The sequence below is a fragment of the Phytophthora sojae genome (assembly GCF_000149755.1).
Source record: "Phytophthora sojae unplaced genomic scaffold PHYSOscaffold_7, whole genome shotgun sequence".
Taxonomy (NCBI): Eukaryota; Oomycota; class Peronosporomycetes; order Peronosporales; family Peronosporaceae; genus Phytophthora; species Phytophthora sojae.
Window position 1 is genome coordinate 2,542,694 of NW_009258121.1, and position 16,521 is coordinate 2,559,214.

At 54.9% G+C, this 16,521-nt stretch overlaps 3 protein-coding genes across 3 annotated transcripts; 2 read left to right on the forward strand and 1 right to left on the reverse strand.

Annotated features, from left to right (window-relative positions):
* Nucleotides 1-2,241: 2,241 nt before the first annotated feature.
* On the reverse strand, nt 2,242-2,734 carry PHYSODRAFT_456793 (hypothetical protein; the record flags this gene model as incomplete). The annotated part of the gene is made up of 2 exons (XM_009534287.1): nt 2,242-2,496; nt 2,570-2,734. Coding segments are annotated over 2 exons (420 nt in total), but the record flags the coding sequence as incomplete, so codon positions are not given.
* Nucleotides 2,735-4,795: 2,061 nt separating this feature from the next.
* On the forward strand, nt 4,796-5,107 carry PHYSODRAFT_246869 (hypothetical protein; the record flags this gene model as incomplete). Its single annotated transcript, XM_009534288.1, has 1 exon — nt 4,796-5,107. One exon carries the CDS (start codon nt 4,796-4,798, stop codon nt 5,105-5,107), a length of 312 nt encoding a protein of 103 aa, XP_009532583.1.
* A 252-nt stretch (nt 5,108-5,359) lies between these two features.
* Nucleotides 5,360-5,902, forward strand: PHYSODRAFT_515330 (hypothetical protein; the record flags this gene model as incomplete). Its single annotated transcript, XM_009534289.1, has 1 exon — nt 5,360-5,902. The coding sequence occupies one exon, from the start codon at nt 5,360-5,362 to the stop codon at nt 5,900-5,902; it is 543 nt and encodes a 180-aa protein (XP_009532584.1).
* Between the last annotated feature and the right edge of the window lie 10,619 nt (nt 5,903-16,521).

Sequence of the window (16,521 nt, forward strand, 5' to 3'; positions counted from 1 at the left end):
CGCAGTGTGTGAGTGTGGGATCCCTGATAATTCCAGCAGATCCACCCACCACATCAGCATTTCTCCACTAGCCGCCTTGCTGGATGTTGCCGCCAACATTGCTTCGTTGTTTTTTGCTGCGGACTCTCGCTTAGAGTCTACAGCCGTGTCGGTGGACCCCGTTTTCGCTTGCTCCAACTCCTGGATGTAGTTCATGCTCAAAGAAATCTGCCGAAGTGATGTCGGATGAGGTGTCAGATGTGTCCGGATCGTCGGATTCTTCGCTTTCGTCAGGGCTGGTAGTAGAATCAGCATCGACAGTCTCCAATCCACTTCGAACAATGTCCTTCCAGGTCTTCAAGGCTGCGACGAAAGCTGGGGTAGCCAAACCTGCTAGGTGCTCCATCACAGACTCGAGCACAGCTTTAGCATAGCAATATTTCTCTTCTAATAAGAGAACCACAACGTTGGCACGCTCACGCCGATACATCTTGACGTAAATAACAACACGTTGCTTTTGACGGTGGCGTTCGACCTTCTCTGCGGTTTCGACATCACGCTCATAGTGGGGTGCTGGCTGTGTTGCTCTTTGTGTTGCTTCTGTTGCACCTTATGTTGCTTCGGGCTCATCCAGGAAGACCTCGCTTTGGGTCAGACCGTCAGGAATCTCCAGCTTCTTTCATGGACGCTTGAACTGCTTGTAGCGCTCCGACACCATCTCGAAGGTCTTTCTCCAGCTCGGACATTGCAAATCACACTTGTACTAGATCGAAGTTTTAGCCAATCGCGACACGAAAATTAGGGGCGCATATGTATTTCGTTCACAGGGAGAATGTCATAATGTATTTTCCAACTTATTGACTTTCAGCATTATTTATTTTCCAACATACGCTCCCTAAATATAAATAGTATTTTAGGAAGCACTGTGCGTACTGATTCATACCAGTATCGTCGGTAGCACACCGTTTCCATCTGCCCATGCATGTAAACCTTTTGGAGGACCCAGTGCGGTGCCGGAGTCGTACCCGTTTCAAGGAAATCTACCAGTTAGATGTCAAGAGGGGTCAACGTTTGACTTGATATTCCACAAATATATTCCTATTTGGTCTGCGATAACAGCACCAACGTTGCTTCCTATCCCAGTGTAAGCATGTGTTGGACAAAATATCTGCAAACGGCAATAACTTACTTAACCCTATCGTTAACGCCATACATTTCTGTTTGAAGGGACACCATACAAACTTTAAGTAAAACGGGGTAAAATGATGCATGAGGTATCATTTTGCTGTAGTAGGTTTTCGAGGCCAACAGATCAAAAGTATACGTGATGGGAGGTTTGAAGCGACCTTTCGATCAAAAACATACATGAGACATCATTTTACTGCTTCTCTGTGATTCGCTGCGAATCGACAAAAGTATCAGTGGAAGCAGTACCGTGAGAACAGCACCCTAACAAAATTTCAGTAAGAGCAGTACCGTGGATCACAGCGCCCTCTTGTGGATTATGTTGGGCTTTTCCTAGTTGTGAAGCGGCGGCGCCGTGGTCTCCGACGCGACGGTGGCGACTATGGCGGCTGTCCTGGACCTGGCCGGAGCGTCTCCGCCTGCGTCGACAAGCACGCGATGACTGCGGGCGTCTCGGGCAGCGGGCGCAATGGCTACGGGAGCGCCGCCAGCACCGTCAACAGCATGGTCTTGGAGGCTTCCGCGGCGGCCGTGGACGTGTTGGACGTGATCGGGGGCGTCTCCGCTGGCGTGGTCACGAACGCGACGGTGGCATTCGGCTCGGGCAGCAAGCGTAACGACAGCGGCAGTCCGCACGCAGGTTGCCGCCGGTAGTAGCGGCAGCGGCGTCGCCAGCGACATCGACAGAAGGTCTCGTACACGATGGAGGTGACGGTGGTCTTGGTAGATGTGGGCAGGGGCTTGCCGGCATGGGTATGCGTGCTGGCGCAACGGATCACCGTATTCAGACAGCTTTGGGTTTCGCTAGAATGATCAATTCACACTAGAAGAAACATTACTTGAGAGATTACATTCAACATAATTGCATATTGCTCTGTTACTAGGGGGAGGACATAGTAGCTTCAGTAACGTGCTTTCGCCTTGGAGCGTCCTGCTCCGCGAATCAACTGGATATCACCCATGATAGCGGGGAGGTCAAAACCAGCGCGGCCTTAGAGCTTGTGGTGCCAAGTCGAGAGGTTGCTCTTGAAGCCATTGGGGCGAGCGGTAGTATGCGCGCTTCTCGCAAGAGCATGTCCAGTGAGCTTGATCCTTGAGTTGGTCCGCCAGCATATCGACTATGTCCATAGCTGTGGCTAGATCGGCAACTACGTTGTAGTGTTTCTGCAAGTCAAGGCCTTCCTTATAATGGTTCATGAGGGTGTCTTGTGGCGTGGAAGGTTCCGCCTCCATCGCGATAAAGCGCTCGATATGTTCGTCTTGCTCCTCGCGATACCGCAACAAGTTGGAGTTTATAAATTTTAGACGTGCCCGAGTTTGCGGTCGCGTGATCTACATTTTCATATCGAATACAGACATAGATATCATTGCCCGTAACCAGCCACGATACAACATTTTGGCTTACCTCAGACAGCTCCATGCACGTCTCCAGCCAGCGCATCATCCAGATAAAGTTGTGCGCACGGTCATTTTCACCGCGATAAATCGCCACGTAGAGGTCGTTCATCTCTTTCACGGGCAGTGCAATTATGAAGTCGTCTATGTCGATCGACGTGCCACATCTCGCTTCGGTTCTCTACAGGTAGGCACTGATTAGCTTTAGCCAAACGTTATTGCGTAGCTACACTAACTTACCCGCTCTCGCCCAGAAGGGGTCACAAATACTGGATACAGATTGTCGAACTCCAGTTGCTCACCGGCGCTACACAAAGCCAAAGACTATATATGCGATGAGCATCAGCACGGCCGAAACAATGTCATCACTACCATTTCAAGCGTCTTGGACGATCCATAAATTCGCCTTCCATCGCTTGCATGCGTCTTCGTTGGTCCTGGCAACTACCCATACATAGCCGTTCGTATTAGCACTAGCATAACAACACGATGCCGAAACAGCCAAAACACGTATCCCTACTTTATCCGCGTCCTTCCTGCGATCAACCATCTTTCCACTTGAGCGCAGAATCTAGAATGATAAAGTACTAGAGATCAGCGTTGTTGGGTGGATATATTGGACCGAATATATTGTTATTTGTATGGCCATGTTCGAATTGTTCAAAGGGACCGAACGTACTAGGCTTTGTATGGGGTGGTTCGACTCATCGTTGTATGTGATGTTAGTATGGTGGAGTTTGAACCCACCGGTGCACGTTCAATGCCCGCCATGCGGAATGCAGCGTAGCTGTGCTGACAAGGTACCGTGCAAAATGCATCGGATATCGAGTGCGGAATGAATACAGTGTAATTACGCAGAGTCATGAATAGTACGAGTACTCAAAGCGTTCAACGGTAACATACGGTACTTAGATTTACTCCAGGCATATTGCTACCAAATGTAAGTGCTGTAGCGGCTTCGGCATCGTCTCTAGAGTTACGTTGACCCATGCAAGCCCCATAGTGACGGTCCGAACCACGGTACACGGCGACAGTGGTGACGCCCATCGTAGATACACTGCTGCCAAGTGCCAATGCTGCCTACGCGTCCCTGTCGATGGGCAAATTGGGCGCTTGCGACGTTGTCGTCATGGTGACTTCAGGCTCCATCTTGACCCCCGATGGGACTCGAACGCATCATTTCTAGCAGCAGCCTCTCTTGATCTTTGTCGCCGGTGGCACCCCGCTCCCTCCTGAGGCATCTACGTGCGGTTATCCGTCGATGAGGATCGCTGGAAGCGAAAAAGGGCGGGAGAACGCCGTCCACCTGCAGGTCTAGTGGGCAGACGTCCATTGCCGCCTCCGACGCTCCATTTCGGGGTCCTGTAGCGGAATCTCGGCGTCTCGCAGCTGAACGTGGTTGACAGCCACACCCGGCGGCAATGCCGTGAGGAGAGTCGGGGGCTACGGGACCAACGACACCATCCCAGCGCCAGTTCTAGTAGCACTGCGTTATCGACAACAAATGCGCTGTTGCGGCGGTTGTGCGGGACGTGGTCGTCGGGTGGATACACGACGGACAGCGAGTCCAACTTCATGCCCGGTGCGTCCCGAGGTCAGCGCGTCTAGTAGCACAGGCGGTCAGCAGCAGCAGATGCGTCGACGCCCAGGCGCTGAGCGTGTGACGACTCTAACGACGCTGGACTTGGTGAGTGAGGGGCGAACTGGCAGGCTGGACTTGACCGCAGCGTGCACAGTATCACGGGCAGCCACGCGCCGTAAACGATGGGTACGGCCAGCACATGTGTACCACCGTCGTCCGAGGCGTGGAAACCGGAAGAACGGAGCGTGGGCAGCCAGGGACACTTGGGATCGAGCTTGCAAAATCGGAAATGAGCTCCGATGCGAGAAGGTCATTTTGATTCGGAGCAAGCCGAGCAAGCCGACCAAACAACAGTGGATCGATTTGAACTAATTCCGCCAATCACACTTCTTGTTGAACTTTGGCAGCCAATCACTGTCATCGATTTTTCGGAGACATGTTTTGATTGGTCAAAGCGAAGACATGGGAAAAAATGTCAGCGCGGGAAAGCTTGAAAAGATCAACCAAAGCAAAATGGGCACCAAAAAGGCGCGCCTTTACATGTTGTGTAAACCACTGCAAATACCGATAGCCTATTTATGTAACATTATGTATAGCGACCGCTCTACCCGTTCTCCCTAGCCGAAACGTCCTACCATCGTCATTCCCCCAACCATGGTCTTGGTGGACCTGGTCGGAGGCGTCTCCGCCATCGGCGACACGGACACGGACGCGATGGTGGCGGGCGACTCGGGCAGTAAGCACAACGGCGGCCGCAGCGCCGTGTGTGCTGTCAACAGCATGGTCTCGGAGGCTTCCGCGGCGACCGTGACCGTGTTGGACATGATCGGGGGCGTCTCTGCTGGCATGGTCAAGAACGCGACGGTGGCATTCGGCGCGGTTGATGAGGCTAATAGGGGTGTCTTCGTGTTGGCTGGGCAGCGCCACGAGAGCGTTTATAGCAGTGGCATCGATAGCCGGGCTTAGTTGCCTTGCTTGCGGTAGGAGCGTCTTGAATCTGGTGTTGAATACATTGGTGGGGATGGGACCTTTGTAGGTTATCAGGCGAAGAAGTATGAGACCAAATATCTTATGGTATGTATGGCATTATAGATTTATAGATCTCGTGGCAACCCGATGGCAGACTTCTCGGACGAAGAGGACTTGCTGCTTTATCGGCTGGCAAAGGAGCAGGTTGATGCAGGCCGCCGAATTAACTGGCGGACTGTCTGGTTGGGGATGGCATACTGCGGGAAGACAGTTTCAGCAATACTGGCAGTCATTCCAACGCTTACAATCGCCGACACTTTTGTTGACTTTGGATCTGGGATCGGCAACGTGGTTGCACAAGTGGCATTGGAGACTTCTGTTGGATGCATCGGGATTGAGTTCCAGGACAACTTAGCAAACATGTCCAAGCTGCTAATTCGTGGCGCACGCGTGGATTTCCCAAATTTATCCAAGGTCCCGATTCACGAGGCCGACCTCAGAGCGATGAGCTCAGCCGTACGCGAGGATATTGACGGGTGCAGTGTTTTATTTGCGAACAATATCGTTTTCGAGCCTACAAGTTTTGCGGCGCTGGAGGACTTTGCATCTTCAGCAGCAGGTTTGGTCCACGTCGTTGTCATGGCAACAATTTGCGGCCGGCACCGCCCAACCTGCCCGCGCAACTTCTGCTCTGTCTGGACGCTCCGACGGCGTATCGACGTTCAAGTGTCTTGGTCTTCCCAGCTTCATCATGCATACTGGTACACCAGGGTTGTAGAGCCCTACATCTAAGTACCTCACGCAGAATGGAAAGGGACATTCAATATACTTCGTTTGTCAGACTTGTTCATCCAACTGTTCATTACCTGTCGGGCCAATAACATATATCAGCCATTGTACACATCTACATCAACGTCTTGCACGGACATCGTAGATCTGACCGCATCCACCAAGGTCACGGTCACCTCCATCGCGCCTGAAAACCTGCTGTCGATGTCGCTGGCGGCGCTGCTGCCGCTACTACCGGCGGCGACCTGTGTGCGGCTGCCGCTGGCGTTGTGCTCGATGATCGCGTCCGTGCCCCTGGGGACACAATAGTGCTGATAGATATACTACAGAAGACACAATAGCGTGGGGTTTTACCTATCCCTCTTAGCTGTATGATTGGTCATAAACGGCGAGGAAACTGCCGTTGCTCAGCAAATTGCTGTTTCAGTTATCCTGCTTCTACTATGACCAAAGTAAAAAGATACTTGATGTATCATTCTGGTAACGATAGGGTTAAGTACTATGTTTACTACTCCTATTTTTCTTTTTACCAAGTGGATACATCAATTCTGTGAATGGGTTAGAATGACCATTTAACTAGAATTACGTACAGGGGGCCGAAAAAAGGGAAATCACCGGCTTTAGCATCATTTTGCCCGTTATCATGGTTACAAGAATACCCTTCAATTCCGACGCGAAGCGACGTCTCATTCGTTAAAGACAGTAAAGCCAGGATTCCGAATTAGCGTGAGGGGAAATCTGAGGTTACTACGGCGACCCTCCAAAAAGCGCTACAACAGCAAAAGTTGCTTTCCATAAGCTCCTATATAAGCCCCTATTTCACGAAAATACTTGTTAGATTTTGTTGGCTCGTAAAAGCCTCGTCATACGAAGTTGAGCTTATTCTGACCTGAAATAATACCTCAATAGTAGCCCCTCGTAGGTACTACATATATCAAGAAGTTTGTATGGAAATAGCCCGAACCCTATATAACGATTGTCGGCCGCCTTGAGACATTGTTTCGGTCTGAGGATGTTGAATCTCTGTATTGGGAATTTGTACGGGCCGTCACCAGAAGCAACTTAAGTGTTATTTGATCAGTCAGGGCGTGCCAGTACCAAGATTACATTTTACTATAAAAGATCATGATCAGCATTTTTTGTTGATCTGGACGAAACTAGGGCGACGCTAAGGCTGGGATAGCAATTTTACGGGGGCTGCCAGGGCTTTCACGACAGCAGCAGTATTATTACGACTATAATATCAAGCTGCGCGAGCGCAACTTCAAAGTTTAACTAGCCACCGCCTCTTTTGCCTAGCAAGTAAGAAGATCAGCTATTAGCCTCGTGACCATACCTTTATGAGAAAACCCGGAGCGTTATAAGCGCTTAGTATTATAGTTAATGCTGCGTTTTGTTTTCTTTGGTTCATTTTTCATTTCTTAACGCTGAAATAGGCCACAACTTCTATTATACAGCATCCCAGCTGCAGCATTGCCAAACTTTACGGTTAACGCATTAGGTTTCCCGACGTTCGAGTGGGCCAGTAATGTAGTCGTGCTGAAATTTTTAAATTCAAATTAGAAGCCCTTAAAAGGGCTTCTAACACTCTCAGGGCTATACTACATACATAGATTAAGTGTATCCTGCGTTGTGGGGTCTTCCTCGTTGTGGAGAGATTGGTGCCGGGTGTAGGTTGCGGTTGTAACGGGGTTACACGAGAGTTACCCGAAGGGTTACGAAGTGGGTACACACTGTCTAACCTAAATCAGTAGAAAAATCAGTACATGGCTTCAGAGTCACTGACTATGCATATGACTAGGGTTCACTATGCTAGATAGTGAACCGGATACATTTACACCGTAGGCGGCTTTGCCGCAATAAAGGGAAATACATTCAGTTTGAGATTTACACTGAAGAGTCTAGGGTTGACTCTTGGAGTCCGTAGGGTGTACGGACTCGTACGTTCTGGTATTAGAACGGGCGATCTTAAGCTGAGACTCTGCGAGTCTGTTAAGCTTCCTCTGACGCAAAGCTACGGCAGCCCCGCTGCACTTGGTAGCACTTGACCGCCAGGGCCCGCGCCGTTGCCGCAGCGAGCGCCGCCCCGGGCGCTACCGGATCGGGCAGCCTGCCGGCCACCTGAGTCTGTATAGACTGACCCTCTGTGGAGAATGGAGCAGTTCGCTCACTTGCCCCCGAACCAGCAGGATGCGCTTAAAAAGCTTATATCCATGCTGGATCCGGAGGGCGTGACGCAACTTGCGCAGCAAGGCCCCTACGCGGTGAACGCGCGTCTCGAGGCGTTTTCAAGCTACGAGAATGCTCTTCTAGAGCACCTCCAGCAAAGGATGGCGACTGCCGCGGCGCCCCAAGCGCCCCCTGCGTCGTCCGACGCGGGAACAAGACCCATGCCGCTCATGTTGAGCGTGAAGACCTTCGAAGGCAAGGAGGGTGAAAGCTTGATGCTTTGGACCCGTGAGGTTGATATGGCTATGAGCTCAGCTCTACTCCGGGCGGAGTCGCAGCGAGTGGCACTAGCAATCTCGAAGCTCCGTGGGCGAGCGAGAGAGTGGGCACTAACGTCCGGGACGTCAGTCGAGGTGGCCTTCCCGACGTGGGATCAGCTGAAACAGCAATTGCCCCGAGTGTTTACTCTGCCTAACGAGGCGTATCGCGTGCGCTCACGCTTCCTGGCGACCAGGCAGAGCAAGATGGAGTTGAAGGACTATGTCCAAGAGTTGAGAACTCTCATTGCTGGCATGTCTGCGGACCCCCTGCCGGAAGCAGTCACCGTTACGGTGTTCATGGAGGGCCTCCGCACTGGCGTTGTCAGGACGGAGGTATTCCGAACTCACCCGAGCTCTTTTGAAGAGGCTGTGAGCGTCCCATTAAATGCGGAACACAGCTTTAAGTCGTCGAGACTTGGGTGGAATGCGTCTTACGCTAGCGCGCCGAGTGGTCCGGAACCCATGGACCACAACTATGCTGAAGATGAACAAGCCGAGCTTCGTGCTGCTGAGCAGTGTCGTGGTATCGGCAGACGCTTCATCTGTGGTGACATCCGTCACCTTCGTGCTGGGTGTCCGCTGCGCCATCAGCGCCAGGCTTCGTCAAGCCGCTCTTCGAGTTCGAGCCAGGGTTCTGGTTTGTCTCGGGGAAACGAGAAGTCCCAGTAGGCACGGGGCGGCGTACTGGGGAAGAACTAAGTTCTATTGAGCCTCGGCAAGGTGGAGGTCGACAGGACTTAGCCCCGAAGAGAGCCGTACTCTCTAACACGGAACGTGAATGCAAGCTGGGCTTGCTAGTTGTCCAAGCTTGGGTGAAGGGCTTCACGAAGCCATGGACGATTTTGATCGATTCGGGAGCGTCGGGTAACTACGCCCGACGTTCTACGATGGACGGAAGTCAGCTTTATGCTGAGGCGCTGGTAGCGCGCGGGAGTGACATCGTCACTGTTCGTCTCGCGACGGGCCTAAGGTCCCTGTGGACATGGGCGTGAAGTTTTTGGATTTTGATAGCGTGAAACGCTGTCCGGTCTTAGACCTCGATTCGAGATATGATCTCATCCTTGCTATGGCGTGGCTGGAACGCCACGAGCCTTGGATCGATTGGAGGTCGAAGACCCTTGCTGCCACGCACTTCTCTCCTGGCGGAGCATTGGCTAGTCATGAACCCACCTCTGCTAGGAAGCAGAAGCTTTCTGGCGCGAGCACTGGACCGAGTCGGTCAATGTGCTGGACATCGGAGTTTCCGAGTTGGTGGACACTGCGTGTGTCGAGAACGAGCGTTTCGAGCGTGGCTCGCGGACGGCAGGTGGAGCGGCACGAATTCCGCTGAGCGGGTGTGCGTCTGAGGGCGACGCCCTGCTGTATTCAAGAGAAGACAAGGTCGGCATGAAGCCGAGGAGCCATGGGCGCCGCCCGGCTGTTGAAGGATGTGGAGCGGCACTAATTCCGCTGAGCGGGCGTGCGTCTGAGGGCGACGCCCTGCTGCCTGCCAGCGACGGCGCGGTCGGCACGATGCCGAAGAACAAGGGGCTTTGCCCGGATGAAGATCGTGAAGTGGCACGTAATCCACTGAGTGGAGGCTGCGGATCGTGCAGCTCTTCGCTGAGTGTCGGTAAAGACACTGGAGCTCCCTTGGAGCTGAACGAGGTAGTGACACCTGGCGTCAAGACGCACGCGAAATCACGGAGCTCTTCAGGGCGGGCGGTGTCCATGAAGAGGAGGCAGCGCCGCAAAGCGCTGGCTGCGAGACGGAAGGCGTCTGCGATCTCACGAGTCGAGAAGGGCGTGTCGAGCGGTGAGGCTCCACGCGAAAACGAGCAGCTCTATACACTCGTGAATGGAGTGACGGGCGACGTCGACGGAGGTATCAACCTCGACGACTTGCCCTCACTGTCTGCTCTCCTGGAGCTGGACGAGGTGTCCTTGGCCAAGTTCGGCGAAGACTTGAAGGCTGGAGACTTGACTGAGGTAGTGGTCATACGACCCGAAGAAGAGTTGAACTCGTCCTCGCTTCTGGATGAAGCTGTCCTGGAAGACACCAAGAAGGCGCTGAATGTGCCGAGCGTATCGGCGATCCTGAAGGACCCGTCGGATGCCTTGTATCAAGTGGTAAAGGATTACCAGGACGTGGTCTCGAAGGAGCCGCCCTCGGGGCTACCTCCGGATCGAGGTGTTCGACACGAAATCGATCTCGTCCCGGGAACGAAGTACTGTGTGACGAGGCAGTGGCCCTTGCCGAAGGAGCAGTGTGACGTCATTGGCGCGTTCTTCCGTGCGAAGCACGAGGCGGGCATGGTGCGTGAGAGTAAGGCTCCACACTCTACGCCGATATTCTGTGTCAGAAAGCCGAATGGCAAGTGGTGTATCGTGTATGCTTTCAACAAGCTGAATGCCGCTACCATTCCGGCGCAGACGCCGGTTCCTCGGAAGGATGCTCTTCAGAATAACATGACAGGATGTACGATGTACAGTGCGCTCGACTTGGTCGATGGATATTACCAATTGCTCATGAGGACGAGCGACATTCCTCTCACTGCTGTGAGTAATCCAAGCTGCATGCTCTGGGAGTGGTTGGTGATGCCCCAAGGGCTTTCGAACGCGCCAGCGCCGTTTAATCGTCTTGTGACGCAGCTCTTCAGGCCCCATCGGGCGTACGCGCAAACGTACTTCGATGACATCTTTGTCCACAGTCGTGCCGAACACGGAAAGACTGATATGGAGAACCATGTGGAGCACCTGCGTGCTGTGCTCGAAAGCATGCGTCAAAACAAGTTGTACGCCAACATTGACAAATGCATCTTCGGAGCGAAAGAGACCCCTATTTAGGCTGCTTCATCGGGAAGCGTGGCCTGAGGGCCGATGACTGGCCGGTTCCCAACAACCAGAAGGATCTTCGCAAGTGGCTTGGCTTAGCCAATTACTTGCACAAGTACAGCGAGAACTACGCTGAGATGGCTCGGCCACTCTCCAATCTCCTGAAGAAGGATGCGGAGTAGATGCGTTTGTGGCAATTAAGGACAGTCTCCTTCATGCGCCTATTCTGGCTCTGCTAGACCCCGCTCGCCCGTTTAGTGTCGTCTGAGACGCCTCGGACTTTGCCATTGGCTTGCCCTGCTGCAAGCAGACGCCGAGGGGCGCGAGTTCGTGGTGGCGTTCGAATCTCGCCAGCTGAAGGCTGCGGAGAAGAACTATCCTGTCCACGACAAGGAGCTACTTGCAATGAAGTATGCGCTCGTCAAGTTCAGGGCTCACCTGTTGGGCTCTCAGCCGTTCGTGATTTACACGGATCAGGCGTCGTTACGCACTGCGACTCAGTCGCCTCATCTCTCCCAAAGGATGGCCCGATGGCTGTCCTTCTTCGCGGAGTACAACTTCGAGGTGAAGTACAAGCCTGGCAGGCAGAATGTCCTTGTCGCGCAGGCCGGACTATGAGCTGGCTCATGCAACGACCGTGACTTCGTCATTACCGGATTTGATCAGAACGGCTTATGCCATGGACGACACTTGAGCCGCGTTGCTGAAGGCTCTGGGGAGCAAGGAGTTTCAAGACTCGGACATGGAATTGTCAGCGCGGCTGCGCGCGCGGCTACACCGTTATTCCCTCGGTTGAGGCCTGTTGTTCTACAACACCGGCCCCGAGGATACGCCCCGCGTGGTCACCCTCATGATGAGGATCTGAAGTATCGCATCCTCTATGAGGCACACGACACGGCGCTGGCCGGCCATCTTGGCCGTGAGAAGACCTACAGCTCGGTGAGCACCCACTACTGGTGGCCGAAGATGTACAATTGGACGAGCACTTATGTGCGCACGTGCGAGACGTGTCAGGGAGTGAAGTCGTCACCTCATGCTGCAGCGCCATTGGCGAGTTTGCCTGTCCCTTCGGGATGCTGGCAATCCACGAGTATGGACTTTGTGTTTGGTCTGCCGGCGGACGCGACGGGCAACACAAGAGTCGTGGTCTTCGTGGACCGACTGAGCAAAATGGCTCACATTGCGGCTGTGCCGGATACCATCGATGGTAAAGGTACAGCAACGTTGTTCTAGGGCCGAGTGTTTCGACAACACGGACTCCCTGAGTCGATTGTCTCGGACCGAGACCCCCGCTGCACGGGTAACTTCTGGTGCGCGGTCTTTGCGGTGCTTGGCACCAAGCTGGACATGTCCACGGCGGACCATCCTCAGACCGATGGTCAAACAGAGCGCGTAAAGCGCGTCGTCGAGGACGTGCTCCACAGCATTTGCGCTGAGACGCCGAAGCGCTGGAGCGCTATGCTGCCACTCGTCGAGTTTGCATTGAACAGCGCCGTGCACGCCTCGACAGGCTACACGCCGTTCTACGTGAACAGCTTGTCCCATCCCCGCGTCCCGCTGACGCCGCCACGTGGTGGCCTCGGGCTTGGTGGGGGAGGGGAAGCCGATTTAGCTGATCGGCTAGCCGATGTCAGCCCGGCTACTGTTCGTAAACATGTTGACGCTTTCTTGTCGACGCGTCTAAGTGTCTTACGACATGCGCGTGACGCGATGGCTGAGAGCCAAGACAAGCAAAAGGAACGTGCAGATGCCAGGGGCAGAGGCAATGTTGAAAGTTATGCTGGTGCTGCTTAGCGCTAAGAACCTACCTACACATGCAGTGTCAGCCGTCTTCAAGACGAAGTTGCGCCCACGCTTCATCGGACCTTTCAAGGTTGTGGCCAAGAAGGGCCTTGCGTACACGCTCAATCTTCCAAGAAGATGCGGACGCACCCCGTCTTCTACGTGGGCTTGCTCAGCCGTACCAGGACCCGATGCAGGTGCAGATGGAGGCACCGAGGGTGACGAGGTCACAGGCGCGGAAGTCGCGGTCGTCGAGGACGCAGTCGCCGGCGTCGAAGACGCGACCACTCCGCAGGCACAGACGAGAGTGCCGCGGGCACTGCAGTAGCCGCAAGCGCAGGAGGCGCAGCAGGGGAGGCCTGCATGCGGGCCAGGAGTTCGAGCTGACCCTGGAGCACAGCCTGGTGGCGCTGTAGCTCCGCGAACTCTCGAGCGTGTCGCTCTTCGTGATCGCGACAGTAGTTCACCCACCCGTTCAGGTGAACGAAGTCGTTCTCCAAGGTCCCAAGGCGGTCCCAGACCTCCCGAGGCACCCCAAGCCACTCCAGCCGCTCAGCGAGCCTGTCGAGATCAGTCGCACAACGTGCCAGACGCGCGTCGATGTCGTGGACGTGGTCCCGAAGGCGATCCGCCTGTTGCCGAGTCTCGTGCAACTCGTCGAACGTCGCGAGGGGGCTTGGCGCGTCCTCCACCGGTGCTGCTCGATGAGCATGGGAATCTACATTGCCATGTGGAGCGCCTCCTGGCGAAGCGGCGGTGCCAGGGTCAAAACCAGTATCTGGTGGAATGGCGAGGGTACTCTCACTCCGAGAACTCATGGGAGTTTGAGGTGCCCCTCCGCCAGGATTGCCCAGACGTCGTGGACGCTTTTGATCAGCTTGATCACCAGCGCCCCGAGGGCTCAAGGCCGGCACGCCGGCCGTCCCGCGCTTCCCGACAATAAGCTGGGGATCTGCTGGGTCAGCCACATTGCTCCGAGGCTGACCCTGAGCCACAGCGCTCACCCCCTCGCGAGAAGGAGCCGCTGGAGTGCTTGAAGGAGCGAAGCGCGCAGCGCTAAACTGGGTCTGCGGCTGGGCGAGTGCCGAGAGGCTGCGCTTGGCTCGGACCTTCGCGAAATCGAAGCGGAGCTTGCGTTCAATGCGAACATCCACTTCACTGAAGCTGGCTCGGAGAGCATCCATGGAGCTGAGCTTCCGGCTGTGCTCGGCCCAAGATTCGAACTGAGCTTCGTACTCAATAGAGTCTTCCCCCGGGCTAAGAACCACGGGGTACGTCCGCATGGCGGGGACAGACTTCTGCTGGGCTTGGAGCCGCAAGCGCTCGCGTACTCCGCAACAGTCGTAGACTGTGGAGTGAGGAGTCGCTCTCGGAGAGACGTTCGTAGAGCGAGCTCCTGTGGAGTACGGGCCGCGGGCCCAATGGCGTGCGCTGCGAGCGACTGGCAGGAACGCCTGGCGGGCACGCCTCAGCGGGATCACGAGGCCGGAAGCCGTAGTCGGTAGCGCTGGGGTTCAGCAAGGGCCGCAGCTCCGGGCGCTGGGAGCGCATGGGCGCCATCTGCGCTGCGACCTGCTCGGACTGAGCTTCGTCCAAGGGGTGGGGATGACGGGACCCAGGGGCACGCCTTCGCCACGAGGTGGTAAATACCTTGGCTCAGTGAGCGCGCGCAGAGGCCGGAAGAGCGTTCAGAGAACGGGTTTGGAGCTCGCAGCGGTGGTCGCGGCTCCTCCCTCGACGGCGCAGCGCGCTCTGCAGGTGGACGGCTCGGCGAGCGTACAGGAGACGTGTGCGCGGGGCGCTCTTGATAGCGACGGCTCGGAGAGCCAACTAGGGCCGGCGAGCCTTCTTCACGGCGTGTCGACGGTGTGGGCGAAGCGTCGCCGCGGCTCGGGGAGCGTCGCATGAGTGGGGGCGCATCTCCTCGGTGCGGAGAACCCTCCATGGACTCATCCACCTCGCCCTCTTCACCAAAGAGTTCCCTAGGATCCATGGTCTGGCGGGTTGGTGCTCGAGTAGAGCTGGGGCTTGCGCGCTGCGAGCTGCGCTTCAGGCGTTGCGCCGCAAAGTACTCGGACACCGAGAGCCTGGAAGGCGTCGAGGGTATGCGCGCGGGCGCTGGCGTTCGCGGAGATGCGGAGGCACGCAGTGCAGCAGCACGAGAGGAGCGAGGCTCCGAGGCGGATCTCGCGAGAGGCTGTCTGCGGTCGAAAGACCAAAAGGCTTTATGACTTGAAGTCATGTGAGGGCGCGTTGCGCCGAGAAGTTCTCAGAGAAGTCCACGCGTTGTGGATTGACTCGTTCGAGAAGGAGGCTTGACGGAACAAGACCCGGAGGTTGACCGTTAAGCGTGAACACCCTTCATGGTTTGGTGGGGGAGGGTGTAACGGGGTTACACGAGAGTTACCCGAAGGGTTATGAGGTGGGTACACACTGTCTAACCTAAATCAGTAGGAGAATCAGTACCCGGCTTCAGAGCCACTGATTATGCATATGACTAGGGTTCACTATGCTAGATAGTGAACCGGATACATTTACACCGTTGGCGACTTGGCCGCTGACACGAGGCGGTCCCCAGAAAATTGCCGACGATGTGCCGTCACCTGATGACTTGGCGTTTGTATCGGATGCCGATTGGTGGATGACTTGGATACGGCGCGGCTGTACCCGTGTGACATGGATGGCGACTGTGGGAGAGAAGTGATTTCTCGGGATGAATCCAGCGCCTGACCGCAGATGGGCCCAACTGGCTGGAAGTGTGAATCCTGGGAGTGCATGCCCAGGATTTCAGAGAACACTCAGTCCAGCCGCGGACTTTCCCTTACGATGAGTGTCTAAAGTCTGGCGGAAAGTGTCTCTGGGGAATGTACACCTCATCTTGCTGTGGCTCAGAGTGCCCCAAAGGATCAAATTACCCTGAGAATCAACCCACTACCACCACCGCGCAGGAGGCCGCTAAATCCGCTAAAAACTTGGCTTTGTGGAGATACACGCGAGCCTGCAATGCAGCAAACCTGTTACCCAGAGTGCCGCACGGAAACCCAGTGCGCCGCACGATGACCCAGAGTTCACCTCCCTGAGTGCAGGTGACCCAGAGTTCCAAAGATGATTCGCTAGGTTTGGACCATAAATCCAGACTCTCTATACTGAACTTAAGTGTTTCCCAAGCCAACACCCAAGAATCCCCACAGTTCCACAATATTCCTCAGAATTCCCAGGATTTCAGAAGATGACCCTGAGTGTCAGTTGATTCTCAGGGATTCTCAGGGATTCGAGTCAGTTCGCAGTCAGTCTGCAATCAAAGTGATGCGTGACCTTGAAGAACCGTTGTGGATGCGCAGACTGGATACGTTTGAGGGGTCGAGAGGGAGTCCTGTACCATACTAAACCAAGTCTAAGGACCCACAATTGGCACTTTCGACGCCGTGCGACGATGGATTCGCAAGCCGATCGCAAGTTTGTACCGCTGAACCCAAGGTATACTCAAGACAAGACATTTGACCCCAAGCATAGTGAACAGAAGATATTTGCCCGAAG